Below are 19,863 nucleotides of genomic sequence, written 5' to 3' on the forward strand. Positions count from 1 at the left end.
TTTCACATTGATATTTTGACAATTTACACAGATTGGGTATTCCTTTTTGCAATCTTTTTTCTGATGGTCTTCAGATCCGCAGCTTGTACACTTCATATTTTCTGTACAGTTTTTGGCGGAGTGGTTTATAGCCTAGGCATTTGTAACATTGCGTGATTTGGAGGAATTCTCTAACGTTATTTCTTGTCCATTGAATGTTTAATTTCTTATTTCTCATTACTGTTTTGAAAGAATTGTGGTCAATAGAGGCTACCCAGTGTTTCCCAAATTTTCCGTTCATTGAAAAGAGAATCTGAAAATTTGCGTTTTCCAGATCTTTATTCTGGGTAACTAGGTTTTCCTGTAGTTCTTCCTTATTTAGATCTTTATTGATGTTATATATAACTAACTACCTTAGGGTTTGTTTTCTGCGGTCGTTTGGTCTCTACTATGGTTTTTAACTGTTTGTTTTCCAGAATGGCTTCTTTTAATAAGTCTAGCTCCTCTTTTTCGTTAAAACCTGTATTAACCCCCCCCCTCTTTCCTAACTGCTCTGACGCGTACTTTGATTTTTGCAGGGTTTAGTATTTCACTATCTTGTGTCGGATGTTAGTTCCTGATTGGGATAGATAATGGTAACGTATTCTTGTTCCCGTTTATTATTGTTTTGAGTTCTTGCTCTAGAAGTAGAATTAGTAAAGATATGCCGTAATTTAAAATGCAGCATAAGTAGGCACACATTTACTAATAAAAAACATTTCAATTTCTAGGAAAGGGATTTACTTCAAGTCCCAGCGAGGCCATTGTTCATTTTTGATCTCTCCTGCTTCAAAATAACCTGGTGTCTCTAGAGTGGTGCCCGTATAAAAAAGGCGGTAGATAATGATTCTTCACCACCAGGCTTTGCCAATTTGGTCTCTTAATCCCCAGTCGCACTTTAAAAGAAAGACCCGCCTTCTTAGCATTCATTCGTGGTATAGTGGTCAGCACACTCGGCGCGTATTCGAGAGGTCCGTGGTTCGAGTCCCGGCAAAGGCATTGCTCATTTTTCATCTCTTCTGCTTCGAAATAACCTGATGTCTCTAGAAGTTTCGCAACTTGACATTATCTCTTGACGCAAAATTCAGCAAGAAAAGGACAGAATACTAATTTTTTGTTAAACATAAATCAATATTAATTTTCACGTTGAAAGTAATAAATATTTATGTACAACATTTTATTTATGTGCAATATGTATACTTATCTTGTACTTCTCGTTACCCTTTCCATTTTTTTTTCTAAGAACCTATAGACAGAGTTTATTTTATCTCATTTTAGGATGACCCAAGAGAATTTTCTTTCAACACAAAAGTTTTTAAAAGCTTAGTCTGAATCTCTTTATTTTTGCGAGCAGAGGAAATACTAATTATAAGCCAATTCTTGCACTTTTTTCAAGAAGTGTTTATAAAACTATTGAAGTTAACATTAAAAAGTGTGAAACTGAACGAAGTCTTGAATAAACCAAAAAGAAACGTGGGTTAATTTCCTTTGATTATACTATAACAAAGGTAAATAACGTCTGATATTCATAAACATCAAAGACCTAGGAAAAAATCAAAATAAGCTTATTATTACGAGAGATTAGTTTTAGTAAGTCTAATAATTTTGCTTATAGTTTTTTTTTTAATTCTGAAAGCCTTCAGATTTTACATTACGCTCAAACTGGCGTTTTTTCATTTATACACACATATACATTTCGAGAGCATTTGGGCTAAAATATTTAAAAACAGAACATCTTTATAACTTCTGATAGGCAGCTTCGAGCACTGGAGATAAAAATATTTTTTTCCTTCAGTGTTGCCACTGTTCACTTTCAAATCATCGAGTTTGTTAATAAAAAATTAATTAACGTTTTAGAAAATATGAAATAGATAATAAAACATATACAAAATTCTAGTTTCCAGGTGCCCATATTCGTAGTGGAGTACTACGTTATTCAGAATTTGATGGGTCTAGGTACCGTTGTGTTTTCACAGTGGGAGAAATATACATACATTCATGCAGATTCTTCATTCTTTAATTTCTTTAAATATAATACATGAATAACTATTTGGTGGCAACAATTCGAAGAGTGGTTAAACGCGTTTAGTTATTCGACGCAAAATGCCGTTTCGATATTAAATAGCTCTTCTGTGCTAACGAGCCTTTGGGCTAAAAATCAATACAAAGGTACCAGAGATTAATCAGCTTAATTATTATTACTAAAATTAAAACTAGCATCCTTGTAAAGGGTAATTTTAAAGTTTAATTTCATGCAGTTCACGTACCTTTTACAAAGGTATTTCTCTTTTCAAATAAATAATATATTTTGGTGATCTTAATAGTTGAAAGTACTAATTTTCAAAGCATACAGTATGAAATTTTATATTATTGTGATTGGAAAAAGTAAAAGTACTAAGTATTGAGAAATTAAAAAAGGTTGCTTTTATCCTCGAAAACGTTACAAATCCTCTTGGGAAATAATTGTAGGAAATGGTATTAGATTCAGGATGTTTTTCTTGTAGCTTTCTCTACTGGCTTAGAAGACAGAATACGACAAAAAAGCAATAGTTGATATCATCAGTGTGATGATATTGATTATCAATAAGACCAGATCTGACATACGTTAAAGAAACAAATAAATAAAAATTTGCTGTGAGACTAATATAATCGCATCGTGATCTGTGTATAGAAAAGAAGCTAAACAAACAACATATGAAATAGAAATCGATAAGATAGTAAGAGAAGCAACCTATTATTGGGCAGGATGTTACTCTTAATTGGCAACGGCGGATAAAAGGGTGATGGAATAGGCAAAAATAGTGACAAATTCTGTAGACTTCTTGTTAGAAGAGCGACTGAGAAATCAAGATTAAATTCTATCTGAGACATGCCCATTGTCATCCTATCTTTTTTACTATACTTAAGCAAAATAAAATATAAACGAAAAAGTAAATGAAAATCGATATAATCTAAATGTGTCTCTTGATAGCTATTATTAAAAGTAATATAAACCATCTCTTGAAATTTCATTAATTTTGTTACTTCATCGTAGCAAAGAACTAGAGACTGAATCATAGTACGATGCTCTTTAAAAAGTTATCAACAAAAAGGATTATTTTGAATAAAACAAAAACTGCTTTATGGACAAAATTAGGCCAAATGATTGAGTAAATGACTTTTAGTCGTGATAAACCAATCAATGTCCGTAATTTGCCTCCCAGACTGTGCCAGGTCTATGAAGAGAAATTCAGACTCTGTAATCTGATGCAACATACCGCTATGAATCAAAGCGACATATTCTTTCTAGTAGTGTAAAGCACAGAGCTGGTCTATTTAAAATACCAGCATATATATCATTAAGCTAGCTTTAGGGTACTCATTCTTGAATGCTGTTCTTTTGTAAAGGGTTTATCAGCAGTTAAAACGCATCATGATTTTATTGTGACAGCTGTAAAACTGTTTCGGCTGAGGCTGATTTCGTGGTCGACCATTTTGGTAGCTGGCTAACTTTCTAAAAACTGCTTTCACAAATGTTCAACTACATTTTAGCCAAGTTTAAAATCATTCCCCACCATTTTGCATTGATAACACTACTCACTCAAAACAGAACAAAAGTTTGCAACTGAGCACGTGTAAAGCTTGAGATTTTATAAGTAATTTTGCATAATGTCAACACAGGCACAACTTTTCAAACAGTTGGTCATTTCTGCCTTCAGTGTCAGATGATGACATTGAAGATAAATTTTCACTCAATATAAAAATCAGAGCTCGAGTTACAATACTGCATTTCATGTTTAATCTTAATTTTAATGATATCAGATTATTATCTTCCTTAGATGAGCAATTACGGTGTACAAATAAAATTTCATACATGAAAAGACAAAGACAGCGTCTGGAGGACTGTTGGTTCGTTTAACGCAGGTCACTAGAGTACATGCTGCAACCACTTCATCTTCCCTAATGACTTTCGTCGTATAACTTACCTCGGCAACTTTCACCTACCCGAATAACGGTCCTCCATAGGTCAACGAGTGCCGAGACTAATGGTAATCCTTTCGAGCTGTTAATAGTTCTTAGGATATTTCATTATGACGTATCAGAAATTTCTTTTTTAACTTTCCATCGATGTCGGTTTTATCCCAGAGCACAGTTTGGAGTTACACCAATGTTATCAGCATGGAGTTTTCGGATGACGATAACATTGGTTTCTGTATCTATAGCCATTTTCCAAGGAACTCCATATATACGTCCCGTGATGAAGAGTCCATTACTGCCGCCATTCATTGCAGCGCTTTAAAATGGGGTTCTCAGTATCTGGTAACCTCCGCTCCGCGAGATGGGCATTAATTTGGTTTCTTTATACCTCATTGCTGTGGAGCGATCTTAGTTTCCGTGCCTTAGGATGTTCTGCATTTCCTTCGCGCGTCGCCTTCGATCCTAAACGCCTTCAGTAGTTTAGGATCGGCTTGTTGCCACTCATATGAAACTTCAATGCATTGACTTGCCATTTTTAAATCGTCTAGACGAGCATTCAGTTGATACACTGATTCCTGCACATGAGCACGTTTGATTGGATGTCGGTCTCTACCAGTTGCTAGCTAACCAATTAGCACAGTGATTTGAAATGCCTATCTTAAAATGTATTTAAAACATAATGAGTATATATATATATTCAGTAGATATATCACTATCTCTTGACTTCACGTAATAGAATATAGTATAGTCAGGTGTCTGGTATATGATTAGATGGCTTAAATGTTTGAAAAAGGTGGCATTTTTCAAGACCGCGTTTAGGCTGAAGAGAAAATTTAACTAAACAATTTATTCAATACAAGAACTGGACAATTTACTTGATTGACAGGAGTTATTAATGCAGAAAATTGAAAGAAAAATTATGAAATTTTTAGTAATATTTAAACTTTCTAGACTGAAAAATAAAATTAAGACCCTGTTTATATTTAAGACCATAATTTCATTTATGAAAATATTTTTTCCAACCACCCCTGACTGATATTTTCATTATGCTTAGTTAAATTACAGTTGAAATTAATTGAATTTCTCCAGTATTAAACTTCTGAAGTTTTAAGCCTGATATAAAGAAAGATATTTTTAAGCATGGAAAAATGCCATTTAATGAATGCCCACGGTTGTGTCAACCTACTTGTCGAATATTTGTGTTTTCTTAATTTCATTATATTGTTTTTTCTAAATTCACCTTTCTATGTCTGACATATTTAAAAAAGTAAAAATACTATTTCTGGAACAGAGTACTCATTTTTAGTTTTAAAAAGTAATAATTATGTTCGAAGACTATCAGAAAATGTGGCCTCAGGGTGTTCGGAAAATTGCCATCAATTAATTTGTTGTTTATGTTCGCCCATTTTTAATTTCGTTATTGTTTTATCCAGAAGAAATAAATTATTTAAATAATTTGTTTTTAAATGCACTTCCTGGCAACACGCTCAACCGCTGCCCGTTCATGCTCTTCTCTTACTCGCATGTAAGTTTCTCAGGATACTGCTTTCTGGTTTCAGGAATATGCAAATCATGGTTGATTGAGAACACCTGTTCCCGAAAACTTGTTTTGGTTGAACATAACACAAATGCGAACATTTTATGGCAAGCACGTTTATCATGTGTACGGTAGAGAATGAAGAAATGAAAAGCGAATACAAATAAGAAAGAATTGTAATATTCAGAAATGCCTATTCGAAGTTTTTACGACAAACGTTCTTCATACTCAAACAATATTCTTCCTTCATATAATTCTTATAAGTCTATATAATACTTGGCACGTTGATACCGTTGATTGATTTTTCCGTAGGACTGATCTAGATTTATTGATTACAGATTTCTGATTTCTTTCAGTGCTATTAAAATAAGACCTTTCAGGATCGGCTTCTGTTTAGCAAAGAGACAGTAGTATGCAAGTGCCAAACCTGGTGACTAAGTGAAGGGTGGGACAGAAAACTGTGACAATTTTCTTTGCTAGAAAATACTTCATGACAATGAAATTGTGAGAAGGTGGCCAATGGTATATCAGATACGAGTTATTCATTTCATATTTTTAGATTTTTACTTCCTTGTACGAAGTAAAAAAGAAGTATTGTAATCGCGAAAAGCTTCAGGCAGCATATTTCAACCAAAATATCCACTTTGACCGCTTTCGAATGCAATTTAACGATGTTTTTGCGTGATATCTGTACGTAAGGAAGAATAAAAGACTCTTTTCCTCCAAAAAAGCTAAAAAACTGCTTTAAAATGAATTCTGAAGAGAATTTTTCGTGGCGTCTGTACGAACGTATGTACGTACGTGCGTACGTACGTATCTCGCATAACTCAAAAACGAGTAGCCTCAGAATGTTGAAATTTTGTATATAAGACTACTATAACATGTAGATGTGAACCTCGTATTTTGGTTTCAATCGGCCGCGCCAAGCGTATATAAATATATTATAAATATATATCCACTCTGTTACCTGGCTCAGTGATCTCAGTTTCTTTACTTTTATATGTTTGTAAATTGTACATTTTAGATTTACATAATAGCGTATATAAATTTTAGCGTATATAAATTTACATAATAGCGTATATATATTTTACATAATAGCGTATATAAATATATTAAAAATATATATCCACTCTGTTATCTGGCTCAGTGATCTCAGTTTCTTTACTTTTATATGTTTGTAAATTGTACATTTTTTGCTTTAAAACGATTGAATTATGTTGTTTTTATCTTCCGGTTGTGCCTTTAATAAATCTGTATATATATTTTTAGAATTATCAACAATTTTAAAATTGTTTAAGTGCCGCTAAGCCTAATTTGATGGCGGCCATTAATGTTTACATTTGAAACAGGAGACTAGCGGATTTGTTGCCAATTTAGAGAAACTTAGCTTCGCAAAACAAAGATAACGCATTCATTTATTATTGCCAATTAAATCATACTTAATCTTTCTTGACTTTTTTCGAGGAAACAAGCGTTTAAAATTTACTTCGTAATTTTTAATACAGATATTTTGAGTTTTTATGCATTTTTGCCTTGTCGCGAAGTGATAACGGAATTAATTGAATGAGAAATACTCAATCGTCTGTGAAAAACTGTTTCTTTTTTGTTTTGTTTGCTTAATTTCTTTTATACATAGTTCTAGCTTTATTATAGTATTTGAATAGAACATGTGGCAACGATTAGATAATTCTTTAAATGTTATAAATTTTGTGCATTCAGAGTTATAATATGAACGAAATATAATGCTGTTAAGTGAAGCTAGCGCCAGAGTGTCGCTATGGTAAACAAAGTGAATTTTAAAGAATGCATTTATGCGCTGTCGGCGAAGCAGGTTTAATTCAATCTAATAAGTTTAAATAAATTGCAAGAAAAAATGCGTATAATTTATTATTCCGTACAAGGAAGTCATGTGGTGTACACATCAGATTTTTTAGTTATTAATTTATTAACACATTGAGTTTTCTTCATAATTTTACTTACCTTCTATCCCTTAGGAACAAATTATTTTGGAATTATGGTTTTCCATTAAAAAATATAAAAAAGATCCCCAACATAATCTTGTTTGAAGATTTCTGAAGTTTCTTTGGCAACGAAAGTTGTTCTGTCTGAGAATCATAAGCAAAGCATCAAGTTTCATCTAAGTCAAAACGTGTTTGGATTAAATTACGATGTTAAAAATTCTGTTTTGCAGCTAATGCGTCTGGGATGAAACAAGAAGTTTCCGTTTTTCAAGATCTTCCAGAATAATTTTGTGGCTAGTGTTTTTGCTGATGTTAATCTCATCAGCTATTATTCGAAGCAATGAACTACGATTTCAAAGAAACAGGTATCAAACACTTCCAATGTTCTTATCATTTGAGAAGGACGACCACAGCTGGTTTCGTTATTAACATCTTCTCATCCATCATTAAATCCTTTACACAAGCAAAAAATATTGGATTATGTCAATGTGTGATTCATGTATGCTTTACACAACATTTCAAATATTTCGCTGAAGTTTTTCCGCTCTATAGCAAAATAGCAACATTTTCTTTTAGTTTTCGGATCCAAGACAAAGATGCGCATTGGATCAACGTAAGTAACGAACTATGTAGAAAATTCTGTTCATAAGTTGAAATATTTTAGGAAGGAAATTGAAATATCTTATTAAGAAATGCTTTGTAGAATATATTACGAGAATAAATTTTAAAACTGCTTATAGATGCACTATATGTAATAAAGAAATTAGATGCTTTGCTTTACCATCAGCTATTATAATAATAAAAACATATTCAGTATTTTAAAAGGTGTAAGGAGAATAGGGAGTGGTTAGGATTTTCATCAATATCGCAATCATATTTATAAATTATTGTAAAGCAAAAAAAGCTCATTAAAGAAAAAAAATATAGGATATTTAAAACGAATAATATATAGAATCTCGATTTATTCTTCTTTGTGATCTTTGATATTGCCAATATATCAGCGGCAACCTTAAAAAAGATTTTATCTGCATCCTAAAATTCATTTAAATTGTTGCTATTATTTTGGTACTTATATTGGCTCTTATGTCATTCATTTTGGTTTCTAATAACGTACCTGCTTTAGCGTTAGAAGCGTTCTCAAGCCTGGTATGTTTAATCATATTTCGAAATTAAAACTAAATTATATTGCTTTACAAATTTTGCGTTTTGGCGAAAAGGCTAAATTTCACATGAGCAGAATTTAACAGGTAATTGAAAGCATTAAGAGAATAACTACTTCCAATTTATTCGACAAGAGAAGAAATTAAACATTTAACCTTAGATAGTTTATTATAATTTTGAAAAGCAATCAATTCTAATTTAATAACCATCTAACATTTTGAATATGTGTAAATTATTCTGAAAAATAAAGCAACGACAATCGCTCTTCATTCAATAGCATGCAGTTGTTCATTCCTGCCTAGTGTTTTACCTGTTTTTAGCAAATATACGTCTTTACTTCCTTAGCTCGTAAAACTTGCATATCGTGTTCTTTTGTTGAATAAACTATGGGAGTGTGATAAATGTTTCTTCTTACTCTCTGTGAAATTTATTCATCCAATAAATCGTGAACAATTTTACGTTTTCCTATAGATTATTATTACCCAGGTTCTGAAAATAATATAAGCAATATTCTAAATTTTTAAAATGTCAGAATCAATTATTTTTGTTTGAACGTTCTATTTTTTTTTTTTTTTGAATAGTACATGTAAATTACGTTTTTGCATAACATTCCTGTAATGATCCGATTAATACATTATACATCTTCCTTTAAAATATGCTTTTGAAACTTGCTGGCTTTGTACGTGCTATTCACACATCCGAAAAATAATTTGTCCTTGAAGTTACATAATTTGTATTGGAATATTGATTATATGGAAAGAATGTCAAAATTTATAATTGAAAATATCAAGGAAATTATCAATCAATTAACCAAAATTGAAAAATTTTGGCTTTCTGAATCTCAACGCTACCTACTTTACAATGTATGCTAGACCAAATAATAATTATTTATTTATTGTTTTCTTTCCACAATACCTTTGTCATATTTGTCTCATGCATCAGAAGGCATGTGTAATCAACATCTTATTTTCCTTTTGAGAAAAGAATTGTTAAATTACAAAGTTGTCTAAATGCGAGAACGGGCTAGCTGGAAAATTATTCTGAATTTTATCCAAGTACAAGAATTAAATGAAGCACAGTTCAATTTAAGAAAGAGTTCTTCAATTTTGGCTTTTTCAATCTCAATACCAAAATATGCTTGGGGCATCAGCCCCAAAGGTACGGTTGACCAAATAATTACGTTTATTGCACATCATCATATCAGCATAAGAAGGCTTCTATAAAGCAAAATCCTGTTTCCCTTTGAGAAAAGAACTGTTAAATTACAAAGATTAAAAAATCTTATATGCTAGAGCGTCTTATAGGCGGGCTAACTGGACAATTAACTTTTATCCAAATATAAGAATTAATTGAAGCGCAGGCATTCCTTGTGATTATCCAAAGGATTAAAATTATAGTATACCGATATATTTGTTTAGGATTGAATTCCTTGTGAACAAGTTAGTTATTTAAAAGTTTTTTCCATGTGCAAGGCAAATAAACAAATGCCCTCATCTACAGAAATTCGTTTCTGAAAGCAAGTCATTATAAGGCAGACATGTTAAAAATGTTCTGTCGTAATCAATTACCTAAACTACATATATAAGCTCAAAGTGACATACGTCATTCCGACTCCTTTCTGTGATGTTCAGCTGAGAAGGTCGTCTTGCATTCCTTGCCACAAACTCGGCTTCGCTTTCTTCATAACTCTGTTGACTTCCGAAACTGGCCGAACTCTCCAGTTTCCTTCTTGCCCTGACAGAGCCAACTGAAGATACCTCGGATTCTCGAGACCTGTTTGGATCACAATAAAAGGTTTTTGGCCTCTTCCGAAAGCCGGACAGAATATACTCCTCGTCATCTGTGCTACAGATGTCATCCTTGGAGCGAGTTTCGTCCGTCTCGCAAGTTCGGTCGGTATCGTAAGGGGTGGGGCTTCCAATTTCGGTGGGTGGGGCGTAAATATTCTCATCGCTGCTGGACCGTCGCTGTTGCTGGTGCTGAGATTTGTGCTTTTTCTTGTGGATACAGGAGAAGAGGATAGAATTCTTCGTACAAGGAGAGCTTTCTTGAGGATTTGGGAAGCAACCAAGGAACTTGAGGGAACGGGCGTTTTCTAGAACTTCGACCTGCAAGAAAAATAAAACGGATTATTTTCTATGATTCATTCAAAGTTCCCAATTTAGTAATTTGTTTCAAGAAAATGGAGATTTTACTTCTTTGAATATCTTGTGTTTCTTATAAAAAAACACGTTACAATTGATAAAAAACATATTACAGAAAAGATGAAAGTCTGTTGTAAAAGACATTTTACGAGGATGTGTAGCGTTAAGTCAATGGTGCCCAACCTTTGGCCTATCGCAAGCACATTTCGAAAACATCAACATTTTTGTTAAACATATTTATAGTCTTATGTCATACATATTAAATATTAATTTTGGCAAATGGTTTTGAGATGAATAATAATATTGGTTGAACTTTATGGAAATCAGAGAAGCGGAGTTCAAAATTATTTTTCAGTGCATTTAGGATTTCCGAGTATTTCTCTGTTTCAATTGCCTTATTGTTATTAATATGGCTTGATAAATTCTGAAAAATGGGTGAAATTCGTTTCTTTCATCTGGTTTATCCACAAATTTAACTTTATCTGAAAAGCAGTAACAGTCCCAGTCAATTGAAAAAAGGTTTTTTTTCTTTTCCCTAGAGATCTTCGTTCAGTTTGCTCAGTTTAACTGTTTTATCCGTGAGAAAATACAGATCAGATAACCAATTATTATCGTGCAATTCTTTATAACTTTCCTTTCTGGATTCCCAAAACTGCTTTATTAACGAAAGAAGTTCTACAAATCGTTTAAGTACTTTTCCCCTGCTGAGCCATTCAACATCGGAATGAAGCAGTAACATTCCATGTTCGCTATCAAGTTCATCAGTCAGCAGTCGATTATTTATTTAACGTCTCGCAAGATATCTCTTATGACTTTAAATGCTTACCATATTTTAACAATTAAGAAATATAAATGAATGGTTAGTTTTAAAATATTTTTTGTTCATAATACCTAATCGGGCTGGCGAGCACATACAAAATGATCGGCGAGAATACTTGTGCTCGCAAGCACAAGGTTGGCACCGCTGACGTAAAGCTCTAGCTTATTTAACGCCCACACACTAATGCCGCTAATCTGCATTGGTATAAATATTTTCTACCGAAATACTGATAAAATCTGGAGCGGTAGCAACTATTCTTGGTATCTTGAAGAATTCTAGAGGATAAATTAGCAAGAAATCAGATATTGTTATGTCCGGAGACCAATAGTGCAAATTTTAAACTATCCAATGTTAAGAATCTGAATTTCTCTCTTTGTTCGCACAGAAGGAGAGAATTGAATTCTTGGAGAAATACAGATTGAAATGAAAATGTCAAAGTATGAACAATATTCACCTTCTGCTAAAACTTTCTCGTCGTATATGTACTGCTTACAAAAATTACAATAATTAAGTTAGAAAACGATAAGTACCCTTCATCCAATTTTCATTGCCGATGAGAAGGTTACCTTTTAGAACTCTACTAAAACGTTTCCGACTAAAACGTTAGCACAAAAACAGGAAAAAGTTACAAACCATCTGAACAGAAATTAACAACGACGTGCAGAACAAATATTTTCGAAATTTTGAGAATGAAGCATTTTATTGTAGTAAAATCTAATATCATTAAATTTTTGAAATGAATTTAAAAAATAAAATCATTTTTTATTATGATTCTTAATCATTTGCTTGGATAAATACCAAAAGGTTTACAAACTGGTTCCATAAGAAATTTGTCCCAGAAGTTAGTAAACTGTTTAACAAAAAGGAATTGCCAAAAATGCAGTTACTGAGAAGAGCCGAAGAAGTCCTACTGAACCATCTTTTCATGATAGAGAGTCAGATATTATTATGAAATTAAGGAATTCATAAGTTTAAATGCTATAAAAGGGATTATATTGAAATACATTTAACAGCTGAACTATAATTTAGAAAAGGAAAAAAATGAAAAATTGATTATTGATAATCTAGAAAGTTTGGATAGAGAAGAGTCTACAGCCTCGGATATTCTTGAATCATTAATGACGTCTTGGACTGACAAATGTAAATGAAGAAAAGGGGGAAGACTGGCTCGTAAATGACTATTGAGATTAAGGCTACAATCTCTCTTCAGCACAAGCTACTGTTTGAAATATTATTCAAGGAATAAATAAATTAGGGATAAGCAGTAGTTTTGTAGAGACATTAGGTAATTTGGAAGTAGGCAAGATGAAAAATGAGCTACCGCCTTCCCCAGGAATCGAACCGCGGACCTCTGGAATGCGCGCCCAGCGTGCGGACCACCACACCACGAAGGCATACCAAGAAGGCGGAAGAAATTGTTTGTGTGGATAAATAGCAAAGCCTCGAGAGGCTATCTGCCTAAGGGCAGGGATACCTTCGTGGAGGACATTCTAAGGGAAACTGGCTCGTATACACGTTACACATGGGGAAAATCACGAAAGCGCCCATGCAGCCAGCCCGTTTACTCGATTCGAACCTCGGACCGAACTACCAGTGTTCAGCGACATTACCGCTCTGCCGCTGGTGGGCAGAAGGCGAGAGAAATACCCTGTAGTTTAAATAACAACAGTGAGCTTCAGCAAACATCGGCGTATGTAGATAAGTTGCTGAACTACACTGATCAGCAAAATAAATTTTAATTGAATGACATAATAGTTTTGTGTGATATTCAGTGTTTAAACATGCCTAATGAACCGCAACACGGCTCCCAAACAGAAAAATATATGACATTCTTCAAAAGAAAAATTGAAATATAATATTTATATTTTTTGCTTCGTTATGTCTACAAATATATTTGACAACTTTTAGTGTTTTAGTTAACTTACTGCTGTAAGCCCCGTGTTGTACATATGTGGTGCACGCGGAATCTGTATGTTTTCAAATAAATAAATAAAGCGAGATACGTTACTGCCTATAGTAATGATGAAAATTATGCAGATACATAAACAGATCAAATTAAAATTAAGAAACTAAAAATCTATGTCAAGTATTTTCAAATTTTATTTAAAATTATTTCATATATTATGCTTCATTTGTGTTACCTTTTGCAATTTTCTTCTTTATTAAGGCAGCGTTTCTTAGTCTTTTTAAAACTTTTCCTTAATCTTTTAATTGGAACACTTTTTAATGTCCATTTTTATCATGCAACCCCTAGTTTGCTGCAACAGTATGGATTCAATGCAACATTCTGTAAACGAGTTATTTGCAACAAAAATGACAATTATTTCAAATAATATTCATTTGCTTCAAAACGAAATTTAAAAATTTACCCAAAAGCTCTTTAAATAACGTGTTCAAACAGGATGTTTTAATTTTAATGAGATCAGTGGTTCTGCTTTTTATTATCGCAGATATACTTAATATTAAGTCTTATAGATGAAAGTTTAATTTTCATGTCAAGTTCGACATCAAGGTATGCTACGTCTGTTGCATCAATTCTTGTTTAATTTGTGTCGACACACGCAGCTAACAACTTCGTGTCATGTACTAGTTGCAAACAGTAAAAGTGCCAACCCAACGTTTTTACAAGTTACTATGTCCATTTTTTTAAAATGCACCAGAATTCCACTAATGACATAAATTTAAATGTTTCTTGCAACGATGAAGCGGATGTCATTTTAAACAAAAGTTTCGTATTCTTCTGCTGACACGGTCTAAAGTGGTGCATTGACTATAAATGGGATATTGGAGGCGTTAAGGCCACAAGAATCAGCGTAATATTCGCAAATGTGCAGTACTAATTTTAAAGGTTTAAAAATAAAACATTTTTCTTCATTACAGAAGTGCAAAAAATGCCTTTTTTGGACTCTTGTAACTGAGGAAGAGGGTTCTGTATTTAAACTTTCCAAACTAGTCCTGAAAATTTACAAATATTGCGCTAATTCTAATTGCCTTAAGCCCTCCAATAATCGTTATTCATGTTATCTCGTCTTAAGTAAATGCATTTTGATTCCAGAATTCATTTTGATATTTAATCTGCACCTCATTACGGAAATACTTATTAAAAACTTCACTCAAACGTTTTAGTTGCTGAATAATTTCTTCAATAAATGTCTATCTTATTTTACCGCCTTTCTTTGCTGAAGAGACTTCTGTTATTCGGAAATAGTCAAGCGCACACAAATCATCCAAAATTCTATTTTTTTGTAGAAAGTAATAATTTCTTTCGTGAGCAGTAAGTACATTTACTTGTTTACCCTTAAAATTTTAATGAGATTTCAGATAAGTTAACCCTTAACATTTTAATGAGATTTCACTGATCTTTGTAAAAATGCCCCTTAAATAGGCAGTTTTGAGCAGTTCATTTCCATCAAATAATCGACTTTTCTAGTCGAAATTGCACTCTAAAAAATAAAATTCTTTTTTTAAGTATATATACTCTGCAAAACTTACACTTTTAGGTTCATATTTTTACAAGAATTTTCAAAACAGTAATTAATCTTTATTAAGAAAAATTTTGAATAGAATGAAAATTAATTAAGGTAAAAATCATTTAATGTTATTTTGAGATTCTTATTTATCTTTTAGAATTTCCTTGTTGTTGTTGTCTTGTCCGTGAATTTATTGGAGGGCTTAAGGCAATTAGAATTAGCGCAATATTTGTAAATTTTCAGGACTAGTTTGGAAAGTTTAAATACAGAACCCTCTTCCTCAGTTACAAGAGTCCAAAAAAGGCATTTTTTGCACTTCTGTAATGAAGAAAAATGTTTTATTTTTAAACCTTTAAAATTAGTAAAGAGTGGTTGCCACCTCAAGGAGGCTGAACTTTTACTTCCAACCTAATTTGAGGGAGAACAAGGTGGTCCAAGGGTCTTCCACCAAACCACACGAGAGAACTTTTGGCTCGCCATTATTTGTAGTGCCCCATGCCTCAAAGACTCTATACCATTACAAACATTCATTCCTTCTCCGGGCCCTTCGGTATAGTACCCTAACCACTATACCGTCTGGGAGTGGCTAGAGTTTCCTTACTAATAAAGATACCATTTGAAACAAATTAGTAAAATTTAGCTCTGATCATAATTGTTATGTTTTATTACGAAATTTATTTTTGCTGAAAAATTAATTATACGTGCATCTATTTTGAATGCAAATCCAACTAAGAAATCCTCATGGCGCTTCGCATCCTTTGAAATGAAAAGTTCAAGTCCTTGTGGGAAACGCAAAATATCAAAAGATCGGAACAAACAACAAAGCAAAGCAGGTCTCAAAAAGCAGCGGGAAAGTGATTTATCGTCTTATATTATTGGAAAAGACATTCCCAGTTTCAAAAGAAAAAGTTGCAGTAAGAATGTAAAGAATGCCACAGTATCACGAAAACGTTTCTCAGAGAAGTTTATTGCGTTCTGTAGCCAACAGTGTGAAGGAACATTTCGTGTCCAATATTTTACATTCTCACTTTCTATTGAACCATGCCAAGTTTAATCAACGGGTTATCTGCACAACATAAGATAAATTAAAAATATATCCCTGCTTTACGCATAAAGCAATAGCATCATTAAGAGGCTATTTCATCGCAGATTTTGCTTGCATATAAAATAACTTAAGAAAAAAAGGAATTAAGAGAAATTCATCTAAAAGTCGAAATCGACGTTTTCTAACACTGTTACATACCTGTGACACAAATAATAAAAATTTCGAACTCAAATATTTTTTATAATGTGATAAATTTATTGCATATACATCTGTTGCAGATTTGTGTAAATATTTGCGTTTATTTGCATTATTGTACATTCATTTGAAATAATTAGTTTATTTGATCTTGAAAATGACTCTACTTACAGCAAAACTGGCGCTAGAAGCGACAAGAAAGTTCTGCGATTATATTCCTAAGATATAGAAAACACTGGTTTAATTTTTCATGATAAACAAGCCATTGAAAATGCAATTTTAAAGCAAACAACATATACCATAAAAACATGCAAGACTTTATATATATATTTTGTAGATAGACATAAGTCGAATAAGTAAGATACCAATTAATTTATATATAAATATGTAAAGATAAAAATATGCAAAGCAGAACTTCTAACTTTAATTGGCAGTAACCTTTTTCATTTTCATTTTGGTATTTCACCTTTCCATCCTTTACATAACGGTGATAACGTATCTAATTTGGAACTTAGTCCAAACTTCCAAACCGAAACCTTCCTTCTTTTAAACTAAGCCTCCATAGTGGATAACTAAGGATTTTCGAGCCCATCTAGACCACTTACTGTGTTACGTAAGATCGTATCATCAGGATTAATTTTGAAATGGCGCAGGTTAAATTGTTGTAATATACACAGTTACTAGTTTTAGTCGTGGCTGAGAAGACTGTTGCTGAAATAAAGACTGGTGCGAAAGCCACAACTGGCTTGATGGCTAAAACATCATTTTTATTTTGCACAGGAAACATTATTCAGAAATATATTTTTTGCTTAAAACTTGTATAAAACTAGGGATGCTAACGCGCTCCACAACTTCTCTATACACAGTTTACATTTCAGATAATAAAGAAAGAAGGTGAAACGAGAGACGGGGTTTATTCAAACAATCGAGAAAAAGCAATGCGTACTAACTTCGGTTGTATTTATAGCTGGAAAGTATTTATGATAATCCGGAGCAGCGATTGGGCTAAAGATGTCGCAGTGCAGATACATGACAGGTAAAGAATGACATAACATGCGGCAGAGTGACGCAAAATAGTGCAAAGTGAATCTTTGAAGCGGGGATATGTTTAGTAAAAATTTATGAATTTAAATGTCTAAAGAGTCCTATTGGTTCCAATTAAATTCAATAATTTTGTTTTATATTTTATAATTTACAAATTGCCGTCCCTTTCAAAGACAAAAAGGCTTGGCGAAAGAAACGCCTATTAAAAAGAAAGCATTAGGGTTAGCAAAGAAGGTGACATTTTGTAAACTATATATTATAATTACAATTGGAATGAGAAAACAAAGTGCTTCAGAGGCATAGAGTTTAGTTCCATCATTTGTTTCATGAACCTTTTCATATTTGAATATAGAAAATATACGGAGATATAATTTAGAAATTTAGTAACAAAATATATAATTTGGAAATGGACTTTCAATCAAAAGTTCAATTTGAAAGTCTCTGAGAGATAAGTTTGTAAAATTCTTGAAATATTGTTGAAAGTTTTTCTTTAAATGTTCTGAATTTGAAATATCAACCATTGAGAATGTTCAGAGTTCTTGAGAAGAATCTCGAGAATCATGAATTTTATAATCAGTTGAAAAATCTCACACACACACACACACACACACACACAAAAAAAAAAAGTTTCTAATATATTATAGTTCTAAAATTATATTTTACGCATTAAAAAAGAAATTCGGAATTTTTTATCATAGAGCAATGTAACTCTTAATATATAAAACAAACAAAATCTAATATAATAATCACCCTTAAAAGAATGACAGGGGCTGTACAAGCGAATCAACGTGACTACGCACTGATGGCTGTAAGATGATTAAATAAAATGACACATAAAAACCTCTATTCCTTATAAAAGGTAACTGGTTTTTAATATTATATGATAAAGTTTCAATTCAGTGCAACAGCATAAAAATTCTATTACATTGCATACTTATAATACAAATAAATATATAAAATTAAAATTAAAGTTGTATAATCAAGAAATTTATTAAACGTAATTTTACATTACTCCGCAGTAATAATTTTAAGAAAAACTTTAGTTAAAAAGAAACCAAAGTGAGATTAAAAAAATAAAATTTGGAAATATTATTGTCATAATTCAGTTTAGAATCTCCACAATTGTTTAGGGAAGGCATTTTAAAATTATCCACGCAATATTATACATATACAAATTATGAATACATCCGTTAATAATTGTACACTGACTATCAATAAGTATTTGGACACCTGCAATAGAAAAGAAAAACTAACTTTATTCAAAATCAATAGTTGGTAGAGCCTCCACGAGAGGTAATTACAGCGTGGACCCTCCAGGGCATACTTTCCACAAGTCTTTGTATGACAGCTAGTGATATTTTCTTCCACTCGGCTTGGAGAAGACATAGAAGTTCCTTCACCGATTTTGCACGGGTAGTGCACCCCTGAACTCGTCCCAGACGTTCTCGATAGCGTTCAGGTCTGGACTCTGGGCAGGCCAGTCCATTCGATGAACTCCATTGGCACCATGCCAAGCCTTGGTTAACGTCGAAACATGACAACTGGCATTGTCGTTCTGAAAGTAACAGGGGTCCAACCCGTAAAACTGCCACAACGTAGGAAGCACATTGTCATCCAAAATAGTGCAGTAGGCATCGGAGTTGAGCTTACCATGAATGGGGACCAAGAGTCCCAGCCCATACCAGAGAAACACCCCCAGACCATAATTCCACCTCCGCCGAACTTGACTGTTGGCACAATGCATTCTGGCAGGAGACGTTCTCCAGGTAGACGCCAAACCCATACCCTGCCATCCGAACGGTGAAGGGTGAACCTTGATTCGTCACTCCAAAGAACCCGTTTCCACTGATCTACGGTCCAATTTCGATGTGCTTTGCATCACATTAACTGAGCAGCGCGGTTGGACTTTGTGATCAAAGGCTTATGGGCAGCAGCACGATCATGAAAACCAAGCAGATGTGCTTCCTTACGGATGGTATTCATTGAAACAATACTCCCGGATGCCTGTTGAAATTCCTCGCGGATGAGGGCCATCGGTTGGGTGCGGTTCTTCCGAATTTCTCTGGACAGCACTCGTCGGTCTCTATCTCCCAGTTTCGTTGGTCTGCCGACTCGGGGCACATTCTGACAATCACCGCTCACCTTCCACTTCTTAATCACATAGGCCACTGTCGAATTTGGGTACTTCAGATCGCTAGAAACTTCCCTTAAGGATCGGCCATATTTGTGATACCCGATAATTATACCTTTCTCGAAATCAGAGAGCTCCGAACTGCGAGGTATCTTGCATACGACTAAAGTCGATGCTGTTTCCTAAACGATATAAAACGGCGGAGTCCGTGACGTACCTTAGGACCGCAGATATCGTCATTTGCACAGGTGTCCAAATACTTATTGGTAGTCAGTGTATATTATCAAAACACATTTTAAGAATTTTATAATTAATTCTTATTCTATTTATTATCATTCGAAATACCTTTATTAACATTATGCTTTTTATTATTATTAAGA

General features: G+C 33.2%; 1 protein-coding gene across 1 annotated transcript in view; it reads right to left on the reverse strand.

Annotated features, from left to right (window-relative positions):
* Window positions 1-19,863, reverse strand: part of LOC118194980 (uncharacterized) — a 237,792-nt gene that overhangs the window by 199,991 nt on the left and 17,938 nt on the right. The window contains exon 3 of the mRNA XM_085810268.1: window positions 10,236-10,742. Within this exon, the coding sequence (XP_085666394.1) occupies window positions 10,236-10,742 (507 nt within the window). The remainder of the gene's footprint in view (window positions 1-10,235; window positions 10,743-19,863) is intronic.

This window comes from Stegodyphus dumicola, chromosome 2 (assembly GCF_044657685.1).
Source record: "Stegodyphus dumicola isolate Sdum_Otavi_A_Nest chromosome 2, ASM4465768v1".
NCBI classification, from domain to species: domain Eukaryota; kingdom Metazoa; phylum Arthropoda; class Arachnida; order Araneae; family Eresidae; genus Stegodyphus; species Stegodyphus dumicola.